The 27880-nt window shown below is 46.3% G+C and overlaps 1 protein-coding gene across 5 annotated transcripts in view; it reads left to right on the top strand.

Annotated features, from left to right (window-relative positions):
- The first annotated feature begins 14193 nt into the window (after positions 1-14193).
- Positions 14194-27880, top strand: part of ALG9 (ALG9 alpha-1,2-mannosyltransferase) — a 361563-nt gene continuing 347876 nt past the window's right edge. For 4 of the 5 annotated variants that reach the window (XM_073602429.1, XM_073602426.1, XM_073602428.1 and 1 more), the window contains exons 1-3: positions 14261-14398; positions 20054-20192; positions 21545-21679. In XM_073602429.1, the coding sequence (XP_073458530.1) occupies positions 14289-14398; positions 20054-20192; positions 21545-21679 (384 nt within the window). In that variant the 5' untranslated portion in view covers positions 14261-14288. Of the gene's footprint in view, positions 14399-20053; positions 20193-21544; positions 21680-27880 lie in introns of all 5 variants that reach the window. The other variant, XM_073602427.1, reaches the window with a different exon arrangement.

Below are 27880 nucleotides of genomic sequence, written 5' to 3'. Positions count from 1 at the left end.
CCTGGATGCCTCATATATGTGTTATGCGGTCATGAAGGGGTTAATATGGTACAATTGTCATACCTGTTGGGTCACGTGGTGGTATTTCACGATTGTTGCGGTGTGGGTGCCGCGGCATCTTGATGGTACTAGATGGTATCGCAGGTGAATGAAGGTTTACCTAAAAAGAAATAATATTAATACTAATAATAATATACAACGCTATAATAATAAGAAAAATGTAGAATAATAGTAGTTAATGGCGGTTATTGCTGGAGTCTAGCTTCAGAGAAGCGCCTCAGTCGAGATCCTCTTCACATCTGCCTGTCAGGACCCCTAGAGGACCCCCAAACATCTGCACCTGTGCAGAGATCAACTGCCAACCAATTACAGTGCTGGCCTTCTCACACTAGCTGCCCCTATCCTTTGTCTGAAATATACTGGCTCATACAACACAGTACCTAAATGAAATTGAGCTTATTCCATTGTTATTAAACAAAAAAAGCTTTATTATGGTATTTAATAAACACTGGATTTGATCATTTCATAATATAAAGGAACTGTGACAGTTGCTCTGGTATCAGGCAGTGAGAAGGACAGACTGGGAATCCTTTGTGGGGTCCTGAGAGCTGTAGGGGAACCAGGAAGTGGGTTATGGAGTTGGGCTGAATGTTGATTCAGTCGGTACATATATCTGTGTTCTGTGTGTGTAGTACTGTGTATGGAGGGGACCCGGGTCACTTCTGTCCGCAGGCAGGCTAGGCTTTCATATTGTGTGGTGACTGAGCCCTTCCATGTCTGAGAGAGGGCTGAGTGTCACTGGTAACCATAGCAACGGTGTATACACTTCATCCCTGTGTGTACTACATAACCCTGTGTGTATAAAGAGCCCCCTAAAACATACATACCTACCTGTATACTATGTGTAATGAGCACCCACATGTCTACCTTCCTGTATACTGTATATATAAAACCTACCCCTGTATACCTACCTGTATCCTGTGTGTATAGAGCCTACTCATGTATACCTACCTGTATACTGTGTATAATTAGAGCCAACTCATATATACCTAACTGTATACTGTGTATATTGAGCCTACGCATGTATACTGTACCTACCTGTATACTCTATAACTGATAATTGTGCGGTCAGTGCAACAATGTACCCAAATCAAATTAATGTCCTTTTTTCCCACAAATAGAGCTTTCTTTTGGTGGTATTTGATCTGCATTTTTATTTTTTTGCATTATAAACAAAAAAATACTGACAATTAAAAAAAAAAAAAAAAAAAAAAAATATATATATATATATATATATATATATATATATATATATATATATATATATATATATATATATATATATATATATATATATATATATATATATATATATATAATTTTCTGCTATAAAACATATCCAGTAAAAAAAAATTTAAAAAAATCTAATTTCTTCATAATTGTAGGCCAATATGTATTCTGCTACATATTTTTGTTAAAAAAATCCCAATAAGCGTATATTGATTGGTTTGTGCAAAAGTTATATCATCTACAAACTATAGGACATTTTTATTTAATTTTTACTAGTAATGGTGGTGATCAGTGATGTATAGTGGGCTATGATGTTAACTGACACTTTTTTGGGGACCAGTGACAGTAATACTGTGATCAGTGCTAAAAATATGCACTGTCACTGTACTAATGACACTGGCTGGGAAGGGGTTAACATCAGGGGCGATCAATAGATTAACGGTGTGCCTCACCAGTGTTTATGTGAACTGCGTGAGGTGCTTTTACTAGGGAAAGAGATGGAATGTAGCAGGGACACAAACGCCATCCCTTCCCCCTGTCAGAACAGCAATCTGCCTTGTTTACATAGGCAGATCAGAGTTCTGTCTCTCTGCCTGACGATCGGCTAGCGGACATCTAGTACCTTGCACCCGCCAATTGGCTTTCGCTGTGTATAGTGAAACGAGATGTATTTATACATGATCCGGCACACAGCTGCCACCCTGTAGCAATAAAGCTAGTATAAGGCAGTCTGGAAGTGGTTAAAGGAGACGTTCAGCCTGGGCTCATTCAGTCTGATGCTGCATCCACCTAGATAAGTATGAATATGGGATAAAAAAAAAAATCCTATACTTCTCTTTTAATATTCAAAGTAAACTCACTCATCCATACATGTCTCCATGCTTTATTTTGTTGAGAAAAACATCCCCAGCTTTTTTTAGCAATGACCATCTTGAGTAGGGGCAAATGATTCATGTAGCATTTACTTCCTGGAATCCATCTGCCCTTAGTTCAGACATGCAGGCAGGAGTGTGTGCTTAGCTGAGAAAGCCTCTCCTTCCCTCCCCCAGATGAAAGAAGAAAATACCCATGAAGACTCCTGGGAAGTATGACATCATTTTAGCCTAGACCAGAAACCAGGAAGTAACTGAAAAAATTAAAAAAAAAAAAAGATTAAAACAAGTAAATATGATATATCTTCTTATCTAATTACTCATGCTAGCAGCATAAACATTTAAAATAGTTAATGTGATTGAGAGAGTTTAGTTGCACATTAAGACTCCTTTCACGCTGAGGTGGTTTTCAGACATTTTAGCAATAGAAATAGCCTCTAGCACCTGAGAACTGCCTCCCATTCATTTCAGTGTGTCTTTTCACACTGGGGCGGTGCATTTGGGGGACGTTAGGAAAAGTCCTGCAAGCAGCATCTTTGGGGCGGTGTGGGAGCGCTGTATACAGCAATCCCAAAATGCCCTGCCCATTGAAATGAATAGGCAGCGCTTCCAAAGCGCCTGAAAAGCGTTTCGGAAGCGCCACAACATGGGCGTTTTAAACCCGTTTGGGGTTAAAAGCGCCCCTGCTAGCGGCCGAAAAGTGTCACTAAAACAAGCTGCGCTTTAGCGCTAATGCAGCCCCTGTGTGAAAGGGGTCTAATGTGTTTATCTTTGATTGATTGACAACACCTGCTCACCACCATCCCATATAAGAAAGTGGAGAGATTGGCAATCTTATGAGAACACAGCGCACCTGGCACTATGATATGGCAATAACAGAACACAGCGCGGTGTACTGCAGCTTTTATTGTATATACGCTTTGGACTGTAAATCTAGCCATTTTTTTCCTTTCTATTTTTAGTTTGAAGATTAGTTCAAAACTTTGTTGTGTTTTTTTATTGCTCACTTTGTCACATTTATGACTTATTCTGTCCCAGTTACAGCTACCATAGCACCAGTATGCTGTCATCAACATGCCATTTCATGTTTTTTTTAATTCTTTATTTATTCCAGATATGCCAGGAAGTAAAGACATAAAACTGGTCACAAGTTAAACTGACTACAGATTGTTTCACAATTGAAAACAAGATCAACAATCATGAGAGGTCCTCCCCCCGAAACAAGGTGGTAGAGAAATGACTTTTCAGGTAATTTCAGCAAATAGAGAGGAAGCACCAGCAAATACAGACATGCTTATGAATTGTGTCATAACACTTGACCACAATTAGGAGACGCTAATGAAATTACAATCCATTCCTTATTTTAGATGTCATTATATTACATTTTTATGTTTCTGTGCTTCTTTATGTAATGCAGGGAGATCATGGTTGGTGCGAGGTGCTGGCAGGGAGCTGTACAATAGCTTCCTGAAAGCATCACCGCACCGTCCCTCGGTACTCTTCTTAACATGCCACAGCCCTGATGCAAGCAGTGTGTTGGCTCTTGAAACGAGTTATGCAAAAATGCCTTGATGCACAGATGGCAATCTGGAGGAGTGGGTCTTCCTAGGCAGGCTTTAAAGAGGAAGGAAAGTCCACTTTTTAACTCGTACCTATAATAAGGCTTACCTGTAGGTACAGTGAATATCTTCTAAACTTGCATTGTTTAGGAGAAATTCACATGGGATGCAGCCATTGATGTCACCGGTGCATGCGCTATGAAGGGACAGTAAACCCTACCCAGAGCATCCATACAGCCCTCAAACTCAGAAGGGTGAGGATGGAAGCACAGGGGAGCCGTGACAGCACTACGCTAGACTCCATGTGCGGGTAAGTCTGTCATAATGTGCTTGTATGCAGTGCATACTAGTACATAATGACTTAAACCTGCAGGGGGCTTTTTTTATATTTTTGTGGTGGTTTACTACCACTTTAATTAGCTGAAGTTTGCCTTTAATTTGTTAGTCAGGTCCATCTAAATCTGCTAGTACATCTAATGCCGTGTACACACCGGCAGACTTTTCGACCAAACTCGTCCGCCGGAACGAATCCGTCGGACAATCCGACGGATTCGTGTGTGGGCTTCATCGGACTTCCGACTGACCTTTTCGGTCGAAAATCAGACGGACTTTAGATTTGAAACATGTTTGAAATCTTTCCGACGGATTTAAGTCCGGTCGAAAAATTAGTTTGTCTGTATACTAGTCCGACGGACGGAAACCAGCTCTAGGGCAGCTATTGGCTACTGGCTATCAACTTCCTTATTTTAGTCCAGTCGTACGTCATCACGTACGAATCCGTCGGACTTTGGTGTGATCGTGTGTAGCCATGTCCGTTCGAAAAGTCTGTCGGAAGTCCGTCAAAAGTCCGTTGAAAGTCCGTCGGAAAGACCGTCGGATCTTTGATGCCGAAAAGTCCGCCCGTGTGTACACGGCATTACACTACCCTTTCCCTAGATTGACAATGCTGTTGTCCAAAGGTGGAGATGCTCTTAAGCTGTACAAAAATTCTTTGTACATTCAATCGAAAATCGCAAAAAAATAGTGCAGGAACCTTTTTTTCAAATCGGTGTGGCACTGCAAAGTAGGAGCCGCACCAATTTGAACCATTGCCGACAATAGGTTGAGACTTTTCATGCGATTTGGAACCGCATGACAAGCAGCAACGGTGTGAACGGGGGCTTAATGATTTCTATTTCTGCCAGTCCTGAGAATTACACAGCTCTGCCACACAGCACAGCCAGGCTTGAAGTATAGTAGATCTGATTTTTCTCTGCTGCCTGGATACTGAAAAGATATGCTGTAGTCTGATGAGCTCATTTCTCTGTTACTTTGCTCTCTCCTCCCAAAACTCACTCGCTCACTATGTTGCTTCTCCCTCCCCAATCTGAACTCTGCTGTACAGGGACTATGAGTGGCTGATACCAGATTGAATATAGGTGTTTACACTGCTTGCATTGTAAAAAAAAATGAAAGATCATAGCTGCCAACTGTCCCGAATTTCCCGGGACATTCCTGGGACTTGGACTTCATTCCCGGATTTGTGGCGTCCCGGGAAATGTCCCGAAAAATTCGGTTCCGGTTTTTGAAACCGCCGCCGCCGCCGCCGCTAGAGGTCGGCGGGCGGCGGAGACATTGTCTCCGCCGGCCGCCATTTTGTTGGAGTTCAGGAAGACGGCTGGGGGGGGCTAGACGAAGCTTCTGCGTCGCCGCCCACCCCCTGCCCCGCTCCGCCTCGGCCCGCCCCGCTCCGCCTCGGCCTGCCTCGGCCCGCCCCGCCTCGGCCCGCTCCGCTCCGCCTCGCCCCGCCTCGGCCCGCCCCGCCTCGGCCCGCCCCGCTCCGCCTCGCCCCGCCTACCCCCCGCCCCGCTGCCAGTCTGTTATGGAAAGGGGCGGGGGTTCTAGGTGGGGGGTTGAGCGCGCGCACCGCTGTGGGACACGATGTGAGTGGGGGGGGGCACAGGGGACACCTGATGTGAGTGGGGGGGGCACTGGGGACACCTGATGTGAGTGGGGGGGGCATTGGGGACACCTGATGTGAGTGGGGGGGGCACTGGGGACACCTGATGTGAGGGGGGGGCACTGGGGACACCTGATGTGAGGGGGGGACACCTGATGTGAGGGGGGGGCACTGGGGACACCTGATGTGAGGGGGGACACCTGATGTGAGGGGGGGGGCACTGGGGACACCTGATGTGAGGGGGGGGCACTGGGGACACCTGATGTGAGGGGGGGGCACTGGGGACACCTGATGTGAGGGGGGGAGGGCACTGGGGACACCTGATGTGAGGGGGGGAGGGCACTGGGGACACCTGATGTGAGGGGGGACACCTGATGTGAGTGGGGGGGGCACTGGGGACACCTGATGTGAGTGGGGGGGGGCATTGGGGACACCTGATGTGAGTGGGGGGGGGCACTGGGGACACCTGATGTGAGGGGGGGGGGCACTGGGGACACCTGATGTGAGGGGGGGACACCTGATGTGAGGGGGGGGCACTGGGGACACCTGATGTGAGGGGGGGACACCTGATGTGAGGGGGGGGCACTGGGGACACCTGATGTGAGGGGGGGACACCTGATGTGAGGGGGGGGCACTGGGGACACCTGATGTGAGGGGGGGCACTGGGGACACCTGATGTGAGGGGGGGAGGGCACTGGGGACACCTGATGTGAGGGGGGGAGGGCACTGGGGACACCTGATGTGAGGGGGGGACACCTGATGTGAGTGGGGGGGGCACTGGGGACACCTGATGTGAGTGGGGGGGGCACTGGGGACACCTGATGTGAGGGGGGGACACCTGATGTGAGTGGGGGGGGCACTGGGGACACCTGATGTGAGGGGGGGACACCTGATGTGAGTGGGGGGGGCACTGGGGACACCTGATGTGAGGGGGGGACACCTGATGTGAGGGGGGGCACTGGGGACACCTGATGTGAGTGGGGGGGCACTGGGGACACCTGATGTGAGGGGGGGGGCACTGGGGACACCTGATGTGAGGCGGGGGCACTGGGGACACCTGATGTGAGGGGGAGCTCCGCCGGGGACTCCTGATGTGAGGGGGGGCTCCGCCGGGGACTCCTGATGTGAGGGGGGGCTCCGCCGGGGACTCCTGATGTGAGGGGGGGCTCCGCCGGGGACTCCTGATGTGAGGGGGGGCTCCGCCGGGGACTCCTGGTGTGAGGGGGGCTCCGCTGGGGACTCCTGGTGTGAGGGGGGCTCCGCTGGGGACTTCTGATGTGAGGGGGGCTCCGCCGGGGACTCCTGGTGTGAGGGGGGCTCCGCCGGGGACTCCTGGTGTGAGGGGGGCTCCGCTGGGGACTCCTGGTGTGAGGGGGGGCTCCGCCGGGGACACCTGATGTGAGGGGGGCTCCGCCGGGGACTCCTGATGTGAGGGGGGCTCCGCTGGGGACTCTTGATGTGAGGGGGGCTCCGCTGGGGACTTCTGATGTGAGGGGGGGCTCCGCCGGGGACTCCTGGTGTGAGGGGGGCTCCGCTGGGGGCACCTGATGCAAGGACGGACTCTGCTCGGACATCTGAAGCAAGGACGGACGGCTGGTGGCAGGCGACGTGGCAGGTGACACGCTCAGGGATCCCACTGATTCTGCATTATGGTGAGTTGAATGATTTCATTTTATATTACAATGTAATAATAGAAATAATGCGCTTCAATCATCCTGACACCATAACAACCATGGTGCCGGGATGATTGAAGCATTAACACCAGGTGTTTGGAGTATCTTTATCTGCTGATTGTTAAACTTTCTAGAATACACATATTTTTATTGTGTAGGATCTGGGGCTGCTGTCCCGTCATTTCCCTCTCTCTCCCCCTCTCCCCCCCTCTCCATCCCTCATTCATTTCAGACTCTAACCACACCCTCTAGAGCCACGCCCATTTAAGCCACGCCCACAATTTCACGTAAACCACGCCCATTTTTCGGCGCGGCGCGCTTCGCACGCCGCACTTGTCTGTTTTTGATAGGCCACGCCTGCTGGTGAATGCCCCGCCCCCTAATTATTGGACAGCTCCGCCTACAGCCACAAAAGTGTCCCACATTTTTTTTTTACAATGTTGGCAACTATGAAAGATGTAGTAATGAATATCCAGCAGATTCGTGTATGTATTTTAAAGTAGAGCTAATGGCAAAACCTTTCATTTGGGACAGAGTAAGGGAGGGTTATAATCCCTGTTGTATTTTATTATTATTTTTTTGCCATCTGTGCCCCATTAGGGAGATTTTCCTTCACGTCATGCCCCATAGCCAAGACAGGAAGTGAAAGGAAATCCCTCCAGAATGAGGGAACTCCTGGTTATCACCAGGGTCACCAGAACTAGTGTCCTCATTGGAAAATTTCCCCTCTATTACTGCTTTAAGTGTCAAGCCAAAAATGGGATTTTCTTTCACTTTCATGGGGGCAAAAACAGCCAAATAAACCTGATGTTCTAATACTTCTCCACTCTATCCAAAACAAAAAAAAAAAAAGTTTTGTCTTTATTTATACATAAAATCTGCCCGGAGTGAGCCATTAAATTTAATATTTAGGAAGGAGTTAAAGTATAGCTAAAAGAAAAACATTTTAGTTTTGGATAAAGTGGAAAGGGATGAGAACACCTGTCAGGTATTTATTGCTGTCTGTGCTCCTGTTAGGCCCTATTTACACCTGTGTGTTCTAGAAATGAACGCAGAAGTGTGCATTTTTGCGCATCTTGCTGGGACATGTGCAAAACATGCATTGTGCTTGCAGTGGCATTATCTTTCAATGGTACCCCAAAGGCTGACAGCATACGAGCAATTTGTGCATAGCAAAACAGGCCACAAATGCGCCAAAATGCGCTGTAAAATATAAATAAAATGTGAAGCTTCTTTGTCATGTTTGCCACGCATAGGGCAGCCCATTTAAGTGAATGGGCTGCCCTATGTGTGTAGAGTGAAAAGACGTGAGGTGTGAATGGGACCTTAGTGAGATTTACCCTCTCTATTTGTCCCTTTAGGTTACCAAGCGTGAAAGTAAAAGAAAATCCCACATTTTGAGCTGTCACCAAAATAGAAATAGTGGGGAAATCTTTTCATTGAGACACTAGTTCTAGAATACCTCCAATATGGAGGGTTTTTCTCTCAATTTTTGTTTCAGCTATTGAACAGGAAGTGAAGGGAAATCTCCCCAATAGGCTGCAGTGAGGAGCAATGCTGCAGATGGGCACTGATCAGGCTGCAGTGAGGAGCAATGCTGCAGATGGGCACTGATCAGGCTGTAGTGAGGCGCAAGGCTGCAGATGGGCACTAATCAGACTGCAGATGGGCACTGATAAAACTGCAGTGATGAGCAAGGTTTCAGATGTGCACTGATCAGGCTGCAGTGAGGAGCAAGGCTGCAGATGGGCACTAATCAGGCTGCATAGAGGAGCAATGCTGCAGATGGGCACTAATCAGGCTGTAGTGAGGAGCAAGGCTGCAGATGGGCACTGATTAGACAGCAGTGAGGAGCAATGCTGCAGATGGGCACTGATTAGGCTGCAGATGGGCACTGATTAGACAGCAGTGAGGAGCAATGCTGCAGATGGGCACTGATTAGGCTGCAGATGGTCACTGGTTAGACTGCAGTGAGGAGCAAGGCTGCAGATGGGCACTGATTAGGCTGCAGATGGGCACTGGTTAGACTGCAGTGAGGAGCAAGGCTGCAGATGGGCACTGATTAGGCTGCAGTGAGGAGCAAGGCTGCAGATGGGCACAGATCAGGCTGCACTGAAGCTGCAAATGGGCACAGATCAGGCTGCATTGAGGCTGCAGATGGGCACAGATCAGGCTGCATTGATGCTCACTGACTATTATTTTGCTTCAAAGTGGTTTATTTAAAAAAAAAAAAAAAAATTCCCTGAAACTTCCCTCTTAAATTGGGGTACATGTTATACGCTGGCACATGCTATACGCTGATAAATATGGTAATTAGCTGAGGTTATATGCAAATTTCTACATTGCCTGTAACTGTAGAGCTTGGCTAGCCCCCTCCTGCTTATCACACTTTCCAATTAGCCTGTTATTGCAGTGGGCATCTTCATGTAGAAAAAAGGGACTGGAGATGTACAAACAGCAGATGCAGTATTTTACCAATCAATGTGTTTTTTTTTTTTTTTAACACTCTTTTCCATTAGAGCCCACTTACATAGTTGTAGTATGTCATGTGTTAAAAGGCATTGTGTTCAGGTAGCCTATTCATTTGAATGGGCTTTCTAAAGCACCAGAAAAGGTGCATGTGCTATTTATATAAGGCTTCTTATATTCTCATCCACACCTTGCTGGAAAAGACTAAAGCCTCATACACGATCGGATTTTCCGCAGACAAAACCTCAGACTTTTGTCCGAAGGCGTGTGCCTGGATTTTGTCTTGCATACAAACAGCAAGGAATTTTCAGCCAACAAACACGAACGTACTGACGTACTATGTGGTTTTTTAGCTCTTTAGCGCCACCCTTCGGGCTCCTTCTGCTAATTTCGTGTTAGTACTAATACTTGGCTATGTGTTTTACTTCAAATGACAGTTTGAGAGTAGGCAGTTACATAAAAAAAAAAAATACAATGTAAAATTAACAAGGGACACCAACATAGTTGTATCTTTGATCTTAAAAACTACGGGATAATGGTGTTGTGGTAACTTGCCCCCCCCCAAAAAAAAAGCATAATAATATTATTCTTGATATCACTAGAAAAAAAAGTCTTTGAAAATTCGTTTGCAATAACTCCATCAGTATCACCAGCAAAGCAGCTTCATTATTATCCCATTTAAGAAGAAGAGAATGTGCGCTGCATTTGGAGATTTCATAATTTGCCACGTCACAAATGTTAATTCTCCATTATGAATGCTAGTTTACAAGACCGACCACTCCTGGCTCGTCCTTGCTTCCGAGCATGCGTGTTTGTACTTTGGAGTTTTGTCCGACTGACTTGTGTACACACGCTCGGAAAATCCGACAACAGACATCTGTCCACGGAAAATTTTAAAGCCTGCCATCCAACATTTGTCTGCGGAAAATCCGACAACAATTATCCGATGGATCGTACAAATGGTCGGATTTTCCGCCAACAGCCTGTCATCACACAATTCCCACCGGAAAATCCGATCGTGTGCATGCGGCTTTAGAGTTCAAAGGGTGCTATGGCAATTGGCAGTTCGTTAACCGATAGACCACATAGAGGAAATGCACCAATCAGCCATAACATTATACCCATCCACCTAATATTGAGTAGGTCCCCTTTTGTTGCCAAAACAGTCCTGACCCATCAAGGCATGGATGGCACTAGACCTCTGAAGGTTTGCTGTGGTATCTGTCACCAAGCTGTCAGTAGCAGACCCTTTAAGCCTCCGCTGGCTTGCTCCAGTTCTGTTGCTCATGTGCCCATTGTATACTCTCCTTTAGCTGTGGACTCAGGTCAGCACGAGCACCCTGACCTGTCTGCCACTACTCAATACACAATAAACTGCAATGCATTGTGTGTTCTGACACCTTTCTATTGGCACCTGCATTAGCATATTCAGCAATTTGAGCTACAGCAGCTCTTCTATTAGATCAGACTACAAGGGCCAAACTTGGTAAGTCCTGACCACTGCAGATCGGGAACATCCCACAAGAGCTGCGGTTTTGGAGTTGCTCCTACCCAGTCATGCAATCCTTACGTTTGGCCATTTTTTTTTTGCTTTCAACACATCAACTTCAGAGACAAAATGTTCACTTGCTGCCTAGTGCCTAATATATCCCACCCACTTTCATATGCCATTGTAACAAGATAATCAATATTATTCACTTCACTTGTCAGTGGTCATAATGTTATGGCTGATTGATGTACAGTACGTCACGAGCACACCATGGATCTTTGTGAGGCGACTTAAAGGCTGGTTTCACATGGGTGTTCTCCGTAATGTGCATCCGGCTGCTCAGCAGTGGATCTCTCTGCTGATCCCTGCTGAGTAGGCATAAAACAGGCGCGTGTCCGCTCCGCTATGTAGAGCGGACATGGACACGGTCCCGCTGTTCTCTAAGACGCTGTCAGGTGGAAATGGACTGATTGTCCGTTTCCATCCTACTGTAATCCGATCCGCCGGAGGGAACACAGTCAAAGTGGTAGTAAACCGCATTAATAAATAAAAAAAGAAAGGCCCCGGGCAGTTTAAGTCATAATGTGCTAGTATGCATCACATAGCCAGTGATGTCACTGGCTGCATCTAAAGTAAATATCTCCTAAACGTGCACCGTAAAGTTTGGGGGTTGTTTAGCTCAAGTGTAGCACCCACTAGCGAGAACAGTCCACACAACTGATTCCTTTTCAGGGCTTTTTGGCCCACTTTTAATAAAGAAAATCAAACAAGGTTCCAGTAAAAGTGGTTTCCCTCACAGGGGGTTTTCACCGCCAGCAACAAATAAAAGGATATTCAGCCTCCTGGCTTACACATGCAGCATTGCAAACAAAAAAACAAAGCCACTTGGCTCTCTTCAGCAGCAGACGCACCACTGGTCAGGCTCCCACACGGAGCTCTCCTGACTAATGTCAGCAACCTCAGACTCAAGTCCCTCTCCAAAAAGGGGTCATTTGGGGGGTGTTTGTACTGTCCTGGCATTTTAGGGTCTCAAGAAATGAGATAGGCCATCAGTACATCAGGATCGATTAATTTTCATATATATATATATATATATATATATATATATATATATATATATATATATATATATATATATATATATATATACCATATTTTGTGGATTCTATAACTTTCACACAGACTAATTAATATACACTGTTTGGGTTATTTTTACAAAAGAAATACTACTACATTTTGACATTTTGCAAAATTTTATAACAGATTTTTTTTTTAACCACTTCCCCTGGAAGATTTACCCCCCTTCATGACCAGGCTATTTTTTGCGATATGGCACTGCGTTAATTTAAAGTGGAAGTCCATGCTAAAGCTAAAATCCCTGCATCTATAGCCACCAGCAATTCTAACACTAACCTCTCTAGCCCTGTAAAGAAAAAAATCAGTATCCATACCATACCTAATGACACTGGCAGGGAGGGGGTTAACATCAAGGGCGATCAAAGGGTTAAATGTGTGCCTAGCCAGTGTTTTTGTGTACTATGGGAGGTGCTTTCACTAGGGGAAGATATGCAGGGACACAGGATCCATGCCGTCTCTACTGACAGACTGCTGTTCTGCCTCTGTACCGAAGAATCGACGGGTGCTGGTGGACATTGAGCCTGGGTTCACACATATGCGAACACAGACATCGCATGTGATTCACACCCGCATTGCTGCGCCGATCACATGCGATGTCTGTGCAATGCGAGTTCAATTGGATTCGCACAAAAAAGGTGCAGGGACTCTTTTTTCCCGCACTGGAATCGGGTCCAATTCCTGTCCGAATCCACAGTTCACACTGCGATCTGTGAACCGATCTGGGGGTGTCATTAACATTGTATTGACACCCACAGCGGTTTGCAGAGGGCAATGTGAACTGCCTGCGGGAGAGATGCGATGCGGGAAACTGCACTGGAATCGCACTGGTTCCCTCATCACTATAGTGTGAGCCTAGGCTGAGTCATTTTCACCCGCTGACCGACAGAGCTGGATCTCGTGTATGTATATGTGATCTGGAGCAGAGGTGCTGCCCTGTAAAAGTAAAATTGCTATAGGTTGGAACTTAAAGAGGAGGTCCACCCCACAGCAAAAAAGCTAAACATACTGTAGCTGCTGACTTTTAATATTAGGACACTTACCTTACCTTAGGACACTTACCGAGCCGGTGTTTCTATCGGCTCTCGAGTTATGCCGCCGCTATTCCTAGTAAGAGAACCTGGCATTGAAACCCAGTTCCCTACTGCACTGCACTTCCTGAATGGCCTGGCGGCGGGGGAAGGAGGCAAAACTTCTGGGGGATCGCGCCACATTGTGATGTCCCGGAAGTGGGCACAGGTACCTGTCAAAAACCTGCTCCTTCCTGAAAGGTGCCAAATGTGGCACTGGAAGGGGGGGGGGGGGGGTCAGACCAGCGGAGCTTCTACTTTTGGGTGGAACTCCGCTTTAAGTGGTTAATTTCAATATTTTTTTTGTTTATTTGGCAAAAATAAAAAAGCCCAGTGGTGATTAAATACTGCCAATAGAAAGCTCTATTTGTGTGAAAAAAATGGTCTAAATTTCATTTATGTACAGTGTTGCACGAGCACACAATTGCCAGTTAAAGTAGCATAGTACTAAATAGCTAAAAAAGCCTTGGTTCTGAAGAGGGTAAAACCTTCCGGTGCTCAACCCAATTCCATTAATACAGGACATTTTTGTATAGATGAGGCACTTTTTTCTTTTTTTTTCCAAGGAGTGAAACTATAAGAATTATTTCTTTAATCCTTTATTTTTCAGTAATAACCTAATAAAATCAGCTCGGACTTCTGTCTCAAAGCTGATTAGCACTTTAACTTTTACACGTCAGAGAAAACCTCAGCACAACGCGCATGCGCTGTTTTGCCAGAAGGAAACATGGCGGCCAGCTGCTTTCCAAGGAGTTCTGTCACCCGGAAGTGAGTTCTATTGCCCACGACAGTAATGGCGTCCAAGGGGGCTCGGCAGCGGAGTAAAGGAACCGGTGGTGGTGAAAGGGAGGATAATAGCGGAAAGCATAGAGAAGAAAGCCGGGTGTCCGAGCACCGAGCCGAGTGAGGGGAGCTCTTTGTATGACACGCATGCTTGCTTTGGGAATGGCGGTTCTCTGCCCAGTGTCCATAGAATACAAGTAGAGCTGGAGTGCACATGTCTGTGTACAGTGATGGGGCACCTCATATACATGAATGGGGGAGGGGGAGTACTAGATGATGGGGCTTATCACATTTATAGTGGAAATGGTTTGGAATGAGATTTTTTTTTTTAGTTCCAGCCTTTTATTCATTTGTGTCAGGGGCTTAAAGTGTGTCAGTAGCCTGGACTTTGCTTCCAATTTTAGATAGAGAAGGGTTCAAATCCTTGCCAGCTTATTTTTTCCGCTGTGTCTTGCTGGGGAGATTTTTCTTCACTTCCTGTTTTTGAGACACAACAGGAAGTAGGAAGAAATTGTCTCTTTGTAGACAGTAGTCACTAAAACAGTTGTCCTTATTGGAAGATTTTCCCTTAACACCACCTGCAGCCAAGACAACCCAAGTGGCCTTTATGCACATGGCCATATGATGTAAAATTCAGGTGTATATCCCCGATCAGGAGCCACAGCTGCTGCATACAGCCGCCCATGGAAATTTGTTACAAGATGCGGCTGTATGCAAAGGATACAATAGTACCTGTGTGAATGTGCGCCTGAGCAGAGACGCATAACCCTGGATGCAGACAGCCTGTATGCACGTGTGTTTACGTCACTACCGGTGTATAGCACATCTTTTAATTGATTTCTATGAGCAGCCCTACACAGCAGCTGTAGCTAGTGGGTGGGGAAATGCACCCAAATGTTATGCCATGCACCTATGTGCGTGAGGTCTAAGGGTACATCGCCATAATCAATTTAAAAATCATCAACACAGGATCTGGCTGGCAGAAGGATCCCGTGTACAAGACACATAAAATGGTCCATTGAAGTGGTTCTAAATCCCCCCCCCCCCCCGCCATACTTACCTGAGCCCAATCCAGCAATGTGCATGAGAGCAGTGGCTCTCACTAAGGATGTGCTCTGGCGTATTCGCACAGCCCATGTGCAGAGCCCGACAGGAAGTTGGCACTGTGCTGCGCTAATCACAGGCAGTGAGACATTTTCCTATCTGCAGCCGCGCATCGGGACAATGTCTCACAGCCTGTGATTAGCATAGCGCAGTGCTGACTTCCTGGCGGGCTCTGCACGTGGGCTGTGCGAACACGCCTGAGCTCATTCTTAGCTCTCCCTGCCGTCTCACTCCTTCCTGGGCATATCAATAGCAGCAGGAGTCATTGGCTCCCGCTGCTGTCAAATGCTGTGCAGAGAGGGGGGCAGGGCCGATCCTCCTGCTCTGTGTCAATAGATGCAGGCAGGGCAGCTCGGGAGCAGGCATGCACAGGTGCCCCCATGAAAAGCAGCTTTCCATGGGGGCACTTGCCGAAAAGGAGGAGCATGGAGCACCAGCGGGGAACCCCAGAAGAAGAGGATAGAGGCTACTCTGTGAAAAACTATTGCGCAGAGCAGGTAAGTATAGGCATGTTTGTTACTTTAATAAAAAAAAAAAACCCAACGTTTTGGGAAAAGGGACAATTTCATGAATTTTAAAAAACCAAACAGTAAAGTTAGCCCAATTTTATTGTATAATGTGAAAGATGATGTTACGCCGAGTAAATAGATACCAAACATGTCACGCTTTATAATTGCACGCACTCGTGGAATGGCGACAAACTATGGTACCTAAAAAATCTCCATAGGGGACACTTTAAATTTTTTTTATGGTTACCAGGTTAGAGTTACAGAGGAGGTCTAATGCTAGAATTATTGCTCTCGCTCTGACGATCGCACATGTGTGATTTGAACACTGTTTACATATGCTGGCGTGACTTCCGTATGCGTTTTCTTTGCTGTGCGAGCTCGCGGGGACGGGGGCGCTTTAAAAAAAAATGTTTTAATTTATTTTATTTTTATATTAATAAATTGTTTTAATTTTTTTTTTTTTTTTTATCACTTTTATTGCTGTCACAAGGAATGTAAACATCCCTTGTGACAGTAATAGGTGGTGACAGGTACTCTTTATGAAGGGATCGGGGGTCTAAAAGACCCCCAATCCCTCCTTTGCACTTCAAAGTATTCAGATTGCTGTTTTCGGTGATTCTGAATACTGTATATTTTTTTTAAAACTGGTGCCATTGGTGAACAAACTGGAAGTGACGTCATGACGTCGCTTCCGTGTTTACAATTAGGAGACTGGAACGAAGCCGCTTACCGCTTCGTTCCAGTCTGTCCCTAGCCGCCGGAGGCGGCGGATTGGTGATTGGGCCTCCCGGTGGAATGGGAGGCAGCAGGAGGGGGGGACATCCCCTCCCGCTCCTCCGGTATAACATATATAATTGGGAAAGCGATCGCCGGCTCTAAAAAACAGTACGGGGATGATGCCTGCAGCTGCGGGCATCATCCCGATATAACCCCCGAAAGCTGAGTACGCACATCTGCGTACGCTCGGTGGGAAGGGGTTAAATAATTGCCTCTGTATTTGATTATTACTAGTTTTAGTAATAATTTAACCACTTGCCATCCAGGCCAATTCTGACATTTCTCTCCTACATGTAAAATTCTTCATTTTTTTGCTAGAAAATTACATTGAACCCCCAAACCTTATATATGTTTTTTAGCAAAGACCCTAGAGAATACAATGGCGGTCGTTCCAAATTTTTATCTCGCACGGTATTTGCGCAGCAATTTTTCAAACACTTTTTTTTTTTTGGAAAAAAAAAACAGTATCATGCTTTAAAAAAAAACAAAACGTTAAAGTTAGCCCAATTGTTTTGCATAATGTGAAAGATGAAGTTACGCCGAGTAAATAGATACCTAACATGTCATGCTTCAAAATTGCACACATTCGTGGAATGGCGCCAAACTTCAGTACTTAAACATCCTCATAGGCGATGCTTTAAAATTTTTTACTGGTTACATGTTTTGAGTTACAGAGGGCTAGAATTATTGTTCTCACGCTAACGTTCGTGGTGATACCTCACGTGTAATTTGAACAACGTTTTCATATGTGGGCGGGATCCGTTCTCTGACTCACTGATGGAAGCGGTGAGTTGGTAGAAGCACCGGAGGGCGGCGGGAGGGGGGATGTCCCCTCTCGCCACCCGTAAGAAAGATCAATCGGTGCAACAGCCGCTATGATCGTTATTATGGTGTAGGGAATCACCAGCTGAAAAAGACGATATCTGAATGATGCTTGTAGATGCAAGCATCATTCAGATATCCCCTCTCAGTCAAGGACGTCCTATTACGTACCTTGGGCGGGAAGTAGTTAAAGTGGTTGTAAACCTCAGACCTGAAATATCAACCTTCTGTAGTGTGTACTTGTCTCAGTCCAGAGCACCAAGTGTCATTTCTGTCTGCTGATTCCTTCCTCTACTATCAGCATGAGTCGCTTCCAACAAGTTTTCCTGACACCAAAAGAAAAAAAGGTGATGGGAGGGATCTCCAGCTGATTGACAACCTCAGCTCTGTTCCTGTGTGAAGGGGGGTATATCCCTTACCTCCAATCAGCTCTCAGAGTTCTCCTCACTGAGCTCTGCAGTGTGTAATTTCAGATTTTCGCCCCCTTTATTCTGATAGTTCAAACAAGTTTTTATAAATTCTGCACTTTGAACAGATGTAGAGAAGAGAAGACTACAGGTACAACTTGTGTAAGAGGATTTGTTTCATCTGTGTATCACCAGTCACTTCACTGGGTGTATGTAAGGGCTTACAACCACATTAGGTAATGACTAACTCTTGAAAGTAGAAGTCAAGGAAAAAATTGATGGAGGAAGAGCTGCTTTAATCAGTAAAAATGTAAATTAAAGCAATAAGTCCACGAGGCAGCATGCACCTCGTTGGAATTAACCCATAGTAATCCAGCATATTTTACAAAGTACCGTATTTATCGGCGTATAACATGCACTTTTTTCCCCCTTAAAATCAGGGGAAAATCGTGGGTGCATGTTATACGCCGATCCCCCGCTGATTGTGAGCGGAGGATCGAGCCTCCGAGATACATAGCCGAGTGTACTCGGCTCCGCTCACAGTCACGCCCAGTCCCGCCCTATGATGGACATAACACAGGGACTGGGCGTGACTGGCTCCGCTCGGGACTGCGAGAGGACCCGAGAGCTGCCGAGATACACAGGACATCCGGCTCTGTATGTCGGCGGCACCATTTTTAACTGGAAGGCTGCACTGACAAGGCTGCAATGACACTGGACAAGGCTGCAGATGTACACTGAGGAGGCTGCATTGATGGGCATTGAAATGTTTTTTTTCCTTAAAATTCCCTCCTAAACTTAGGGTGCGTGTTATACGCCGATAAATACGGTAACTGAATTCCTGGACTTCAGCTTTAAATACATGAGTTTGTTATTATTTCCCTCAATTGTTTATATATGGTTTCCAAACACATTCTGTTTTTAAGAAGTAAGGCCCCTTTCACACGAACGGATAGGCGGACCTAAACAGACGCTCCATGCAGGTCTATGGAGCGATGGATGTTAGCGGGGACCATGTATGCTGACATCCGATCCGCTAAAATCAGACGTATGGCCCTACGTTCGCATCCGTCCTGGCAGATTGGATGAGATCTGATGAAAACGGACATGCTGTCCGTTTTTGTCCGATCCCTCCATAGGAATCAGCGGCGCACTGACAGGCCCCTCCCCGCTCAGTGAGCAGAGACGGACCTGTCATCCGCCGGCTCAGCGGAGTGCAACGGAGAGATCTCCTGCTGAGCTGGCGGACTCCGCTGAGCGGATCCGCCTTGTATGACTGAAGCCTAAAATAGTTGTATGTAATTTATTTGCTTTATCTATACATTTGTGTTTTGAATTTACAACAGAAATAACCACTGGGTTAAAGCAGAGGTCCGACAAAAAAAAAAAAAAGTTAAAAGCCGAGCTACCCGAGCCGCCCCCCCCCCCCAATCAAATCATTCCCTGCATCTATTACCTTTTGTACCACCACCCCCTCCCTTTAGAATGTAAGCTCTATGAGCAGGGCCCTCCTGTCCCTTCTGTATTGAACTGTACTGTAATTGTGTTGTCCCCCCTCTACATTGTAAAGCGCTGCATAAACTGTTGGCGCTATATAAATCGTGAATAATAATAATAGAACACTTACCTGTCCTGGAGTCCAGCGATGTCGGGTGCTGGGTAAGGGAACCCAGCAATGTAGCCTTACGGCTTCACGCCGGGAAACCTACTGCCCATCCATGAGGCCCCACTCCTTTCTCCTACTGGCCCGGTGAGAGGGGGAGGAGGAGGGAGCCCCGCGGTGATGTCATGGGCCGTGGCACGGACTCTGGAAAGTGCAATCAGGATACCTGTCAAAGACAAGTATCCTGCCCCCCCCCCCCGAAAGGTGCCAATTGTGGTACCGGAGGGAGGGGGGGAGACAAATGAGCGAAAGTTCCACTTTTGGGTGGAACTCCGCTTTAATAACATTTGCCATGTGCAAAGTGCTAAACTTCCTTTCTTGCCCTGATAGTTTTGAGTTGTCGTGGTTTAATGTCTCGTACATAGCCTTTAGATTTGCTTTTGTTAAAATGCTATTGTAAGAACCTACTATTTTATTTTTTCCTGAAAATAAAGCAAAGTATGATTTACTATTAGTTGGGCCAATAAACATTTTTGTTTTTTCTATTTTTTAGGTCTACGTGTAGTAAAGCGGGCCAGGTATGGGCACCAGAAGGAGCTACTGCATTTAAATGCCTAATATCTGCTAGGTTTTGTGCAGCTCTTCTCAGCAATATCTCAGACTGCGATGAAACCTTCAATTACTGGGAGCCGGTGAGTATAGAAAATGCAGTGCTGCATGGTTGGGCTACTTCTATCACGTTGATTTTTATAGCTGATTTATATATAGAAGTTTAAGGGTACCTTCACACTGGGCCGGCGTGTCCCTTAGTTTTAGTGGTGCTTTTAGGCTGCTAGCGCTGCGCTTTTAACCCCCGCTAGCGGCCGAAGAAAGGGTTATTAGCACCTGTGTTGCGGTGCTTCTGAATCGCTTTTCAGGTGCTTCAGAAACGCTGCCCATTCATTCCAATGGGCAGGGGTGTTTTAAGAGCGCTGTATACAGTGCTCCCATACAGCCCCAAAGACGCTGCTTGCAGGACTTTTCCTGTCCCGCAAGCGGACCCCCCCAGTGGGAAAGCACTCGGGCTCACACTGGGGAGGCATAAGAGGCAGTTTTCAGGAGCTATTTTTAGCGCCAAAACGTCTGAAAACGGCCTCAGTGTGAAAGTAGCTTAAAGGAAAATTACATCTTATATTAGGTTGTTTTTAAACAGATGCAGAACCACTAGGTTCTATAATAGGTGTTGATAAAGGATAAGGACATTTATCCAGAGCTGAAACTAAAGGTGGCCAGAGATGGATCGAAATTTGACCCGTGTGTATGGCTACTGCAGTTGAACAGAAATTAATATACCGGTCATCTTCTGTTCAACCGCCATGTTGTGGAAAAAAAAAGTTCTGATCTGTGTATTCTGACAGCAGGGTAGTCTTCCCGATGTCAGAATAAAATAGCGCAGTGGGGAGAGACTCCCATCTACACAGTGGGATGGGAAAATCTGTTCAGTTTTTATTCCTTAAGCCTGAAAACTGAACCATGTATGGCCAGTTCCAGCTGGAGTATGCTGATCACAGAGGCTTGCTTGCTCTGCAGCTTGTCTATTCTGAAACAAGGTTAAAGAAACCCTGTCACTATTTAGGCCAAGGTCATTGTGCATCTTGATAGTCCACCCCCCACAGGGTAAACTCCCTGGGGACCTTGATGTAATGAGGGGGGCTCTGGGGACCCTGATGTAAGGGGGGATCCGCACTCAGACATGTAATGATTATATACCTGCGTATGACTTTCTTTTTTTCGCTGCTATGGGCTCTAGCCCCAGATCTTTTGTAGACCTAGAAACGCCCCTGGTGGGGGGGCCCCTTTATGGTTTCTTACACCGGGGCCCTGAAGATTCTAGTTACGCCTCTGCACCAGGCTAATCTCCAGAACTAGCTTTTACTGGTAGACTCCAGCAGGGAGGCAGGGTGGCAAGGGAACATGAATGGATACATATACTTGGTGGGAGAGTGGACTATCAGTTTATCTTCTTAACTTTGCAATAACTTTTTTTTTTTTTTTTCCCATGAAGACTCACTACCTCGTTTATGGCAAAGGATTTCAAACATGGGAATATTCACCAGCCTATGCCATACGCTCTTATGCTTACCTTTGGTTACATGCATTACCAGCTTGGTTCCATGCAAATATCCTTCAGGCAAATAAGGCAAGTCGTGATTTATTTTTAACTATATATACAAATGTTTGACATGTTGGATGAGACTAAACCCATTGATTTAAGGCTACTTTCACACTGGGGCGGGGGGCTTTACCGCTGTAATAAAAGCGCCCCATTGATTCCAATGGCAGGGGCAGTAGAGGAGTGGTGTATACACTGCTCACGCACTGCCCCAAAGATGCTTCTTGCAGGACTTTTTCTAACGTCCTGCAAGCGCACCGCCCCAGTGTGAAACCACTCGGGCTCTCACACTGGGGCTGCAGGGGAGGTGTTTTTCAGGCGCTTTACAGGCGCTATTTTCTTTATCCTACATCACATGGACACAGAGCAGCCATAATAACTAACTGGGTTATACGCCACCTACTGGTGAATGGACACTGGTAAATCAATCAAACAAGAAGTCCTCCCCTATATAAACCCTCCTACACAGGAAGTACCTCCGTTTTTTTCGCTAGTGTCTGTTAGGTGGATGGTCACTGATGTGACATGTGGTCCTTGGAGCATACTTGGAGGTCTGAAAGGTTCTATTAGGAATCATGGACTTAATCACATCCATTCGAAAAAGCTATCAGCCAAAATGGCTGGTACCTAAGCCTCATTGGAAGGAGAGAAGATTCCTTTGCCTGTAATGCAGCCTTATGGCGCTGGACCCTGCGTAATGAAACCCTGTGCAGTGTTTGTTCTGACCATGGTGCTTTCTGGCAGGGTGCTATACAGGTCCAGGTGAGTGGACCCCAGATTAAGGGGGACCCAGTCTCTGTAGGTCTTTTATGACAAAGCTCGCCATGATGGGTGAAGATTGGTCTCCTGTTATGTTCGGACATCTGCAGCAGGAATGGTAAGTCTGAATTTTTGCAGTTTTCTCAAAAAAAATCTATCTGTTCTCCCGGTGGCCACTAGGGGCAGTGTGCTGTTTAAACATGCTTGCTGTGTAGAGCTGCACAATTAATCGTTAAAAGATTGCAATCTCAATTCAACCCCTCTGACGAGTTTCCCAGTTCTTTCATGTAACAAGTATAGAGAGTTCTCTGCTCACTCTGCCAGTCTGCCAAGTTTTTACCAACATTATAACTCTTCCAGCTTAGATCAAAGGGATAAAACTTCTGTGTGTAAATGCAGGAAGTTTAACCACTTAAAGTCTAAACCTTTTTCTTACACTTGTTAAAATCAGATTTTTTTTGCTAGAAAATTACTTGGAACCCCCAAACATTATATATATTTTCCCTAAACGTCTTTCAGGACAGCACTTGAGAGAGTGACTCCTCCCCTTGCAAACAGGAAACACCTCTTCCACCAAACTTTAAAAGGAGGCTCCTTTCCACACATTGTCAGTTTTTGTGTTTCCTCCGGAGGGAACACTTCGTGGGGAAGTCAGGTGCTGTCCTGGGAGCTCAGGTTTCCCGTGTTTTCACCAAATGCTTTTTTACCTCATGAGAGCTTTTCCTCCCATTCCACAGCTGAGGTTAGGTGCTGCTGGCTGGGCTCCCTCTCCCTCTTCATCTGGGCTCAGGGTGAGTCTGACTGTCGTGGGCATCGCTCCTAGGCGGCGGCAAGGCAGGCGGTGGCCGTTTATTGTGTTTTTTTTCTCCGGTCCACCACCTGTTGCTATTTTCACCACCGTCATCTTGGGGATGGCAGCGGGGCTCCATCCGCCGGAAGTGAGGCATCCGGGAAGGGGGCGGTGCCCACGGAACAGGCGTACGGCGTCATTTCCGCCGGAATTCGCAGAGGGAAAGGGGAGGAATGGGGCTGGTGCTTATTTAGCGGTTCTGGTCCGGTGCATTGGCGCTATTGGAGTCCAGAACCGGCGTTTTAGCCACACAACACAGCAAGCGCTCCCGATGGAATCGATGATGGCAGCGAGTGGGACAGGCACCAGCAAGGCCCAGGTAAGGGGCAGTTGTATACTGTCGTCCTTGTACTGTGGGGTGTCTCTCTGTCTCTCTCTGTCTCTCTCTGTCTCTCTCTGTCTCTCTCTGTCTCTCTCTGTCTCTCTCTGTGTCTCTCTCTCTCTCTCTCTCTCTCTCTCTCTCTCTCTCTCTCTCTCTCTTCCCCCCCCCCCCCGGTGGCAGCGGCCTGTCTGGGCACATGAGGCAGTTTAGTTCTTACTGTGCACCTGTGGTGAGCATCCTTGGAAAAAGGACAGGTTGTCTCACTGGGATGGTTTCTTCTTTTTGCCTTATGGCAGGCCAAGAGCTCTGATCCAGTGGCAAAAAGGAAATGCCCTTCATGTAAATCCAAACTACCTGAAGGATAGAAGAAGACGTTATGTGAAGCCTGTATTGATTTGCTAGTTAAAGAAGAAGCTTCTTCCGCTTGCAGCGACTTGCGTCTGTTAAAAAAGAACTTGATGCGACTATCCAATCATTTCGCTCTTCGCTAGCAAACCCATCCCTGGGTCAGCCTACCACCTCACAGTCCTCTCAAGGCTCACTTATAGTCCCGGCGGTGGAGACTGAGGCATCTCCTACCCCAGAGGGACATTCCCCCTCTCAATCTGAGGATTCTGATGAGGGGGAGGAAGGAGAAAATTTACCTTCAAAATTTAAATTGTCTTTAGAACAGGTAGATGGCCTGTCAAAAGCAATCTATACCACACTGGGTCTGGAAGAGGAAAGAAAGGAGTTATCTCTGCATGATAAAATGTATGCAGGGCTCAGGGAGCACAAAAATCGCAATTTCCCAGTACACTCAGTTATTTTTGAGACTATTAAGAAAGAGTGGACAGAGCCAGAGAGAAAAACTTTCTTTCCCAAAGCCTTAAAAAGACGTTTTCCTTTTGATGAAGATCCAGCGGCGGTTTGGAACAAAAGCCCCAAACTAGATGCCACGTTTTCCCAAGTCTCGAGGTCAACAGATTTGGTATTCGAGGACATGGGGGTGTTAAGAGATCCCATGGATAAAAGCATGGACCAGCTACTAAAAAGGGCATGGCAATCCATCATGGGAAATCTTAAACCTGCTATGGCTACTACGGTGGTATCCAGGAATATGGAGTTCTGGTTAGATCAACTTAAGGCCCATATCTCAGCAGACTCACCAAAACAAGAAATTTTGGATTCATTTTCGACTCTGTCTGCCGCTGTTGCATTTATTTCTGATGCATCAGCGGAATCAATTAAAATGGCAGCTAGATCTGCTGCCTTAGCTAACTCGGCCAGAAGGGCTCTGTGTTTGTAAACTTGGCCGGGGGACGTGGCATCCAAAAACAAGCTGTGTGGGATACCGTTCCTGGGAGACTTGCTTTTTGGTCCTGACTTAGATGCGGTTCTAGATAGAACAGCTAATAAAAAGAAGTCTTATCCCAATCAAAAAGAAAAACGCAATGACTTGTGCGTACCAGTGGGGGGAAGGCTTCAAAGTTTCCTCCTCCTTTGGGCCAGCATGACAGAAAGTCAATATATTTTAGACATGCTGTCCCAAAGTTACAGGATAGAGTTTTCGGATCACCCGCCAGAAAGATTCTTTGTAACAAACTTACCAAGGGGTCTAACAAAGGCCCTGGCCATGAAAAACCTTTTAAAGGATCTGAGGCACCAGAGGGTAGTGATACCAGTATCCCCAGTAGAACAGGGTTAGGGCTTCTATTCACACATATTTCTGATAAAAAAAACATCCGGAAACTTCTGTCTTATCCTCAACCTAAAACCCCTGAACAAGTCAGTCCTATACAAAAAGTTTTGTATGGACTCAATTTTCACAGTCAGGAACATTCTGACAAAAGATTGTTTTATGGCATCAATCGATCTGAGGGATGCTTATCTTCATGTTCCTGTAGCACCTCAGTCCCAGAGATTCCTGAGGTTTGCAGTGAATATGGGCAAAGAGAATATTTATCTTCAGTTCAGGGCTCTTCCCTTCGGCCTGTCGTCATTACGAAAATAATGGTGGAAGCCCTTGCCCCTCTTCGACTCCGGGGGATTGCGGTAATTCCATTGGACGACCTCCTCTTTTTTGCCCCATCCAGGGAAAAGTTGCAGGAGGATCTGAACAGAGCCCGCAGTCATTTGGAGTCACTAGGGTGGATAGTGAATGTTCAAAAATCGAATTTCATTCCAGCTCAGCGAGTACTGTTTCTGGGATGCTTGATAAATTCGGTGGAGCAAAAGATTTTTCTCCCAGAGGACAAAAAGATCAAGGTTCAGAGGGTAATAACGGCCCTACAAACATATCAACTAATTTCAGTCCGAAAGGTTATGTCGGCTCTGGGGACATTAACCTCTTCTATGCCAGCCATCCAATGGGAAAGGCTGCATTTCATTGCTCTCCAGAGGTTCCTTCTAAGAACATGGAACCACAGGACAGAGAGTTTGGATACGAAAATAAAGATCCCCACCAGAGTCAAACGTTCACTTTGGTGGTGGAAAACTCAGGTGGTACTGCAAAGAGGTCTTCTTTGATCTTTTCCAAACGGAAAAGTGGTCACAACAGATGCCAGTTTGCGGGGATGGGGGGCCCACATGGGTCAGGCCTTAGCACAGGGAACATGGTCCCAGTTCGAGGCCCAAAAATCCTCAAATTGGAGAGAGCTAAAAGCGGTTGCCCTAGCATTAGCTTTCTTCTCTCAAGACCTCATAGGTTGCCACGTCCAGATTTTGTCGGACAATGCCACTACCATAGCCTACCTGAACAAACAGGGAGGCACAAGAAGCAGGGCTCTTCACTTACTCTCAGTAGAGATTCTGGAGTGGGCGGAGAACCTCTTACTATCTCTATCTGCAGTCCATCTCAAAGGCACATTAAACAATGTGGCGGATTATCTGAGCCAACAAAGTTCAGGAATCAGAGTGGAGTCTGAACAGGGAGGTATTTGCATTAATCACCAGTACTTGGGGCCTTCCGCAGGTAGACCTGTTTGCTTCAAAACAAAACACGCAGCTCCCGAATTTTTTCTCCCTTCAGAGAGACAATTGTTCTCAGGGGATACATGCTCTGGCACATCCGTGGGATTTTCACCTAGGGTATGCTTTTCCTCCATTCCGGTTAATCCCACTAGTGTTGTGGAAAATACTGAAAGAGAAGAGTATCAATAATTTTGATTACTCCATATTGGCCAAAGAGAGCTTGGTTTTCCACGATTCTTCAGTTGGCAATCAAACCATGTTGGCATCTTCCGCTCAGTCAGGATCTGTTGATTCAGGGGCCAGTGCATCATCCAGATGTAGGCAGGTTAAAGCTCACTGCCTGGTATTTGAGGAGCAATTAATGAGAAGCAAAGGCTTTTCAGAACATTTAACTACTACGTTGCTTTCCAGTAGGAAAAAGGTAACCAGGGATATTTACGCCAAAGTATGGAAAGTCTTTGTTTCTTTCTGTCTTTCAGAACATAGGGAGGTTAAAGACCTAGTTTCAGTGCTGGAGTTTTTGCAAAAAGGTGCAGACAAGAATCTTGCGGTCAGCACTCTTAAAGTGCAGGTGGCCGCTTTGGGAGTTTATCTGGAGAGATCCTTATCTTCAGAAACTCAGATCATGAGATTTTTCAAAGCACTTTCCAGGTTTAGACCGGTCCCAGTGAGGCATTTCCCAAATTGGGGTCTCTTGGTGGTTCTGCAAGCTCTGGCAAAAGAACCATTTGAGCCTTTACAGGCCATATCCCTAAAGAATTTAACTTTGAAAACTATTTTTCTGGTCGCAATTACTTCAGCAAGAAGGATCAGCGAACTGCACGCCCTATCAGTAAAAGCCTTTTTTGTCAGTTTTTCCTGATAGAGTTGTACTTAAAGTAGATCCAGGGTTTTTGCCAAACGTGGCAAGCTTTAGTAACAGGTCTCAGGAGATTACTCTACCAACCTTTTGTGCTAACCCTACGGGTGAAAAGGAAGAGCAGTTTCATAACTTGGACGTAAGACGTATCCTATTACATTATTTGGAAGTAACAGAAGGGTTTAGAGCTTCAGATTCCTCATTTGTTCTTTTTTCTGGAAACAAAAAAGGCCAACAAGCATCGAAAGGATCATTGGCTAGATGGCTTAAGACCGCTATTTCTGTAGCCTATTCTCAAATGAGTTTATCTTCCCCGCTGGGAATTAGGGCTCATTCAACGAGAGCCCAGGCCACTACATGGGCAGAAAGCGCTGTTGCCACCCCAGATCAGATTTGTAAGGCGGCTACGTGGTCAAGCTACTTAACGTTTGTCCATCATTACAGACTGGATCTCCTGTCAGCAGGGGATCAGGCTTTTGGCAGAAA

The sequence above is a fragment of the Aquarana catesbeiana genome, linkage group LG10 (genome assembly GCF_042186555.1).
Source record: "Aquarana catesbeiana isolate 2022-GZ linkage group LG10, ASM4218655v1, whole genome shotgun sequence".
In the NCBI taxonomy this organism is placed as follows: Eukaryota; Metazoa; Chordata; class Amphibia; order Anura; family Ranidae; genus Aquarana; species Aquarana catesbeiana.
Note: the sequence above shows the minus strand (reverse complement) of the source record. Positions and strands in the feature narration are given on the sequence as shown.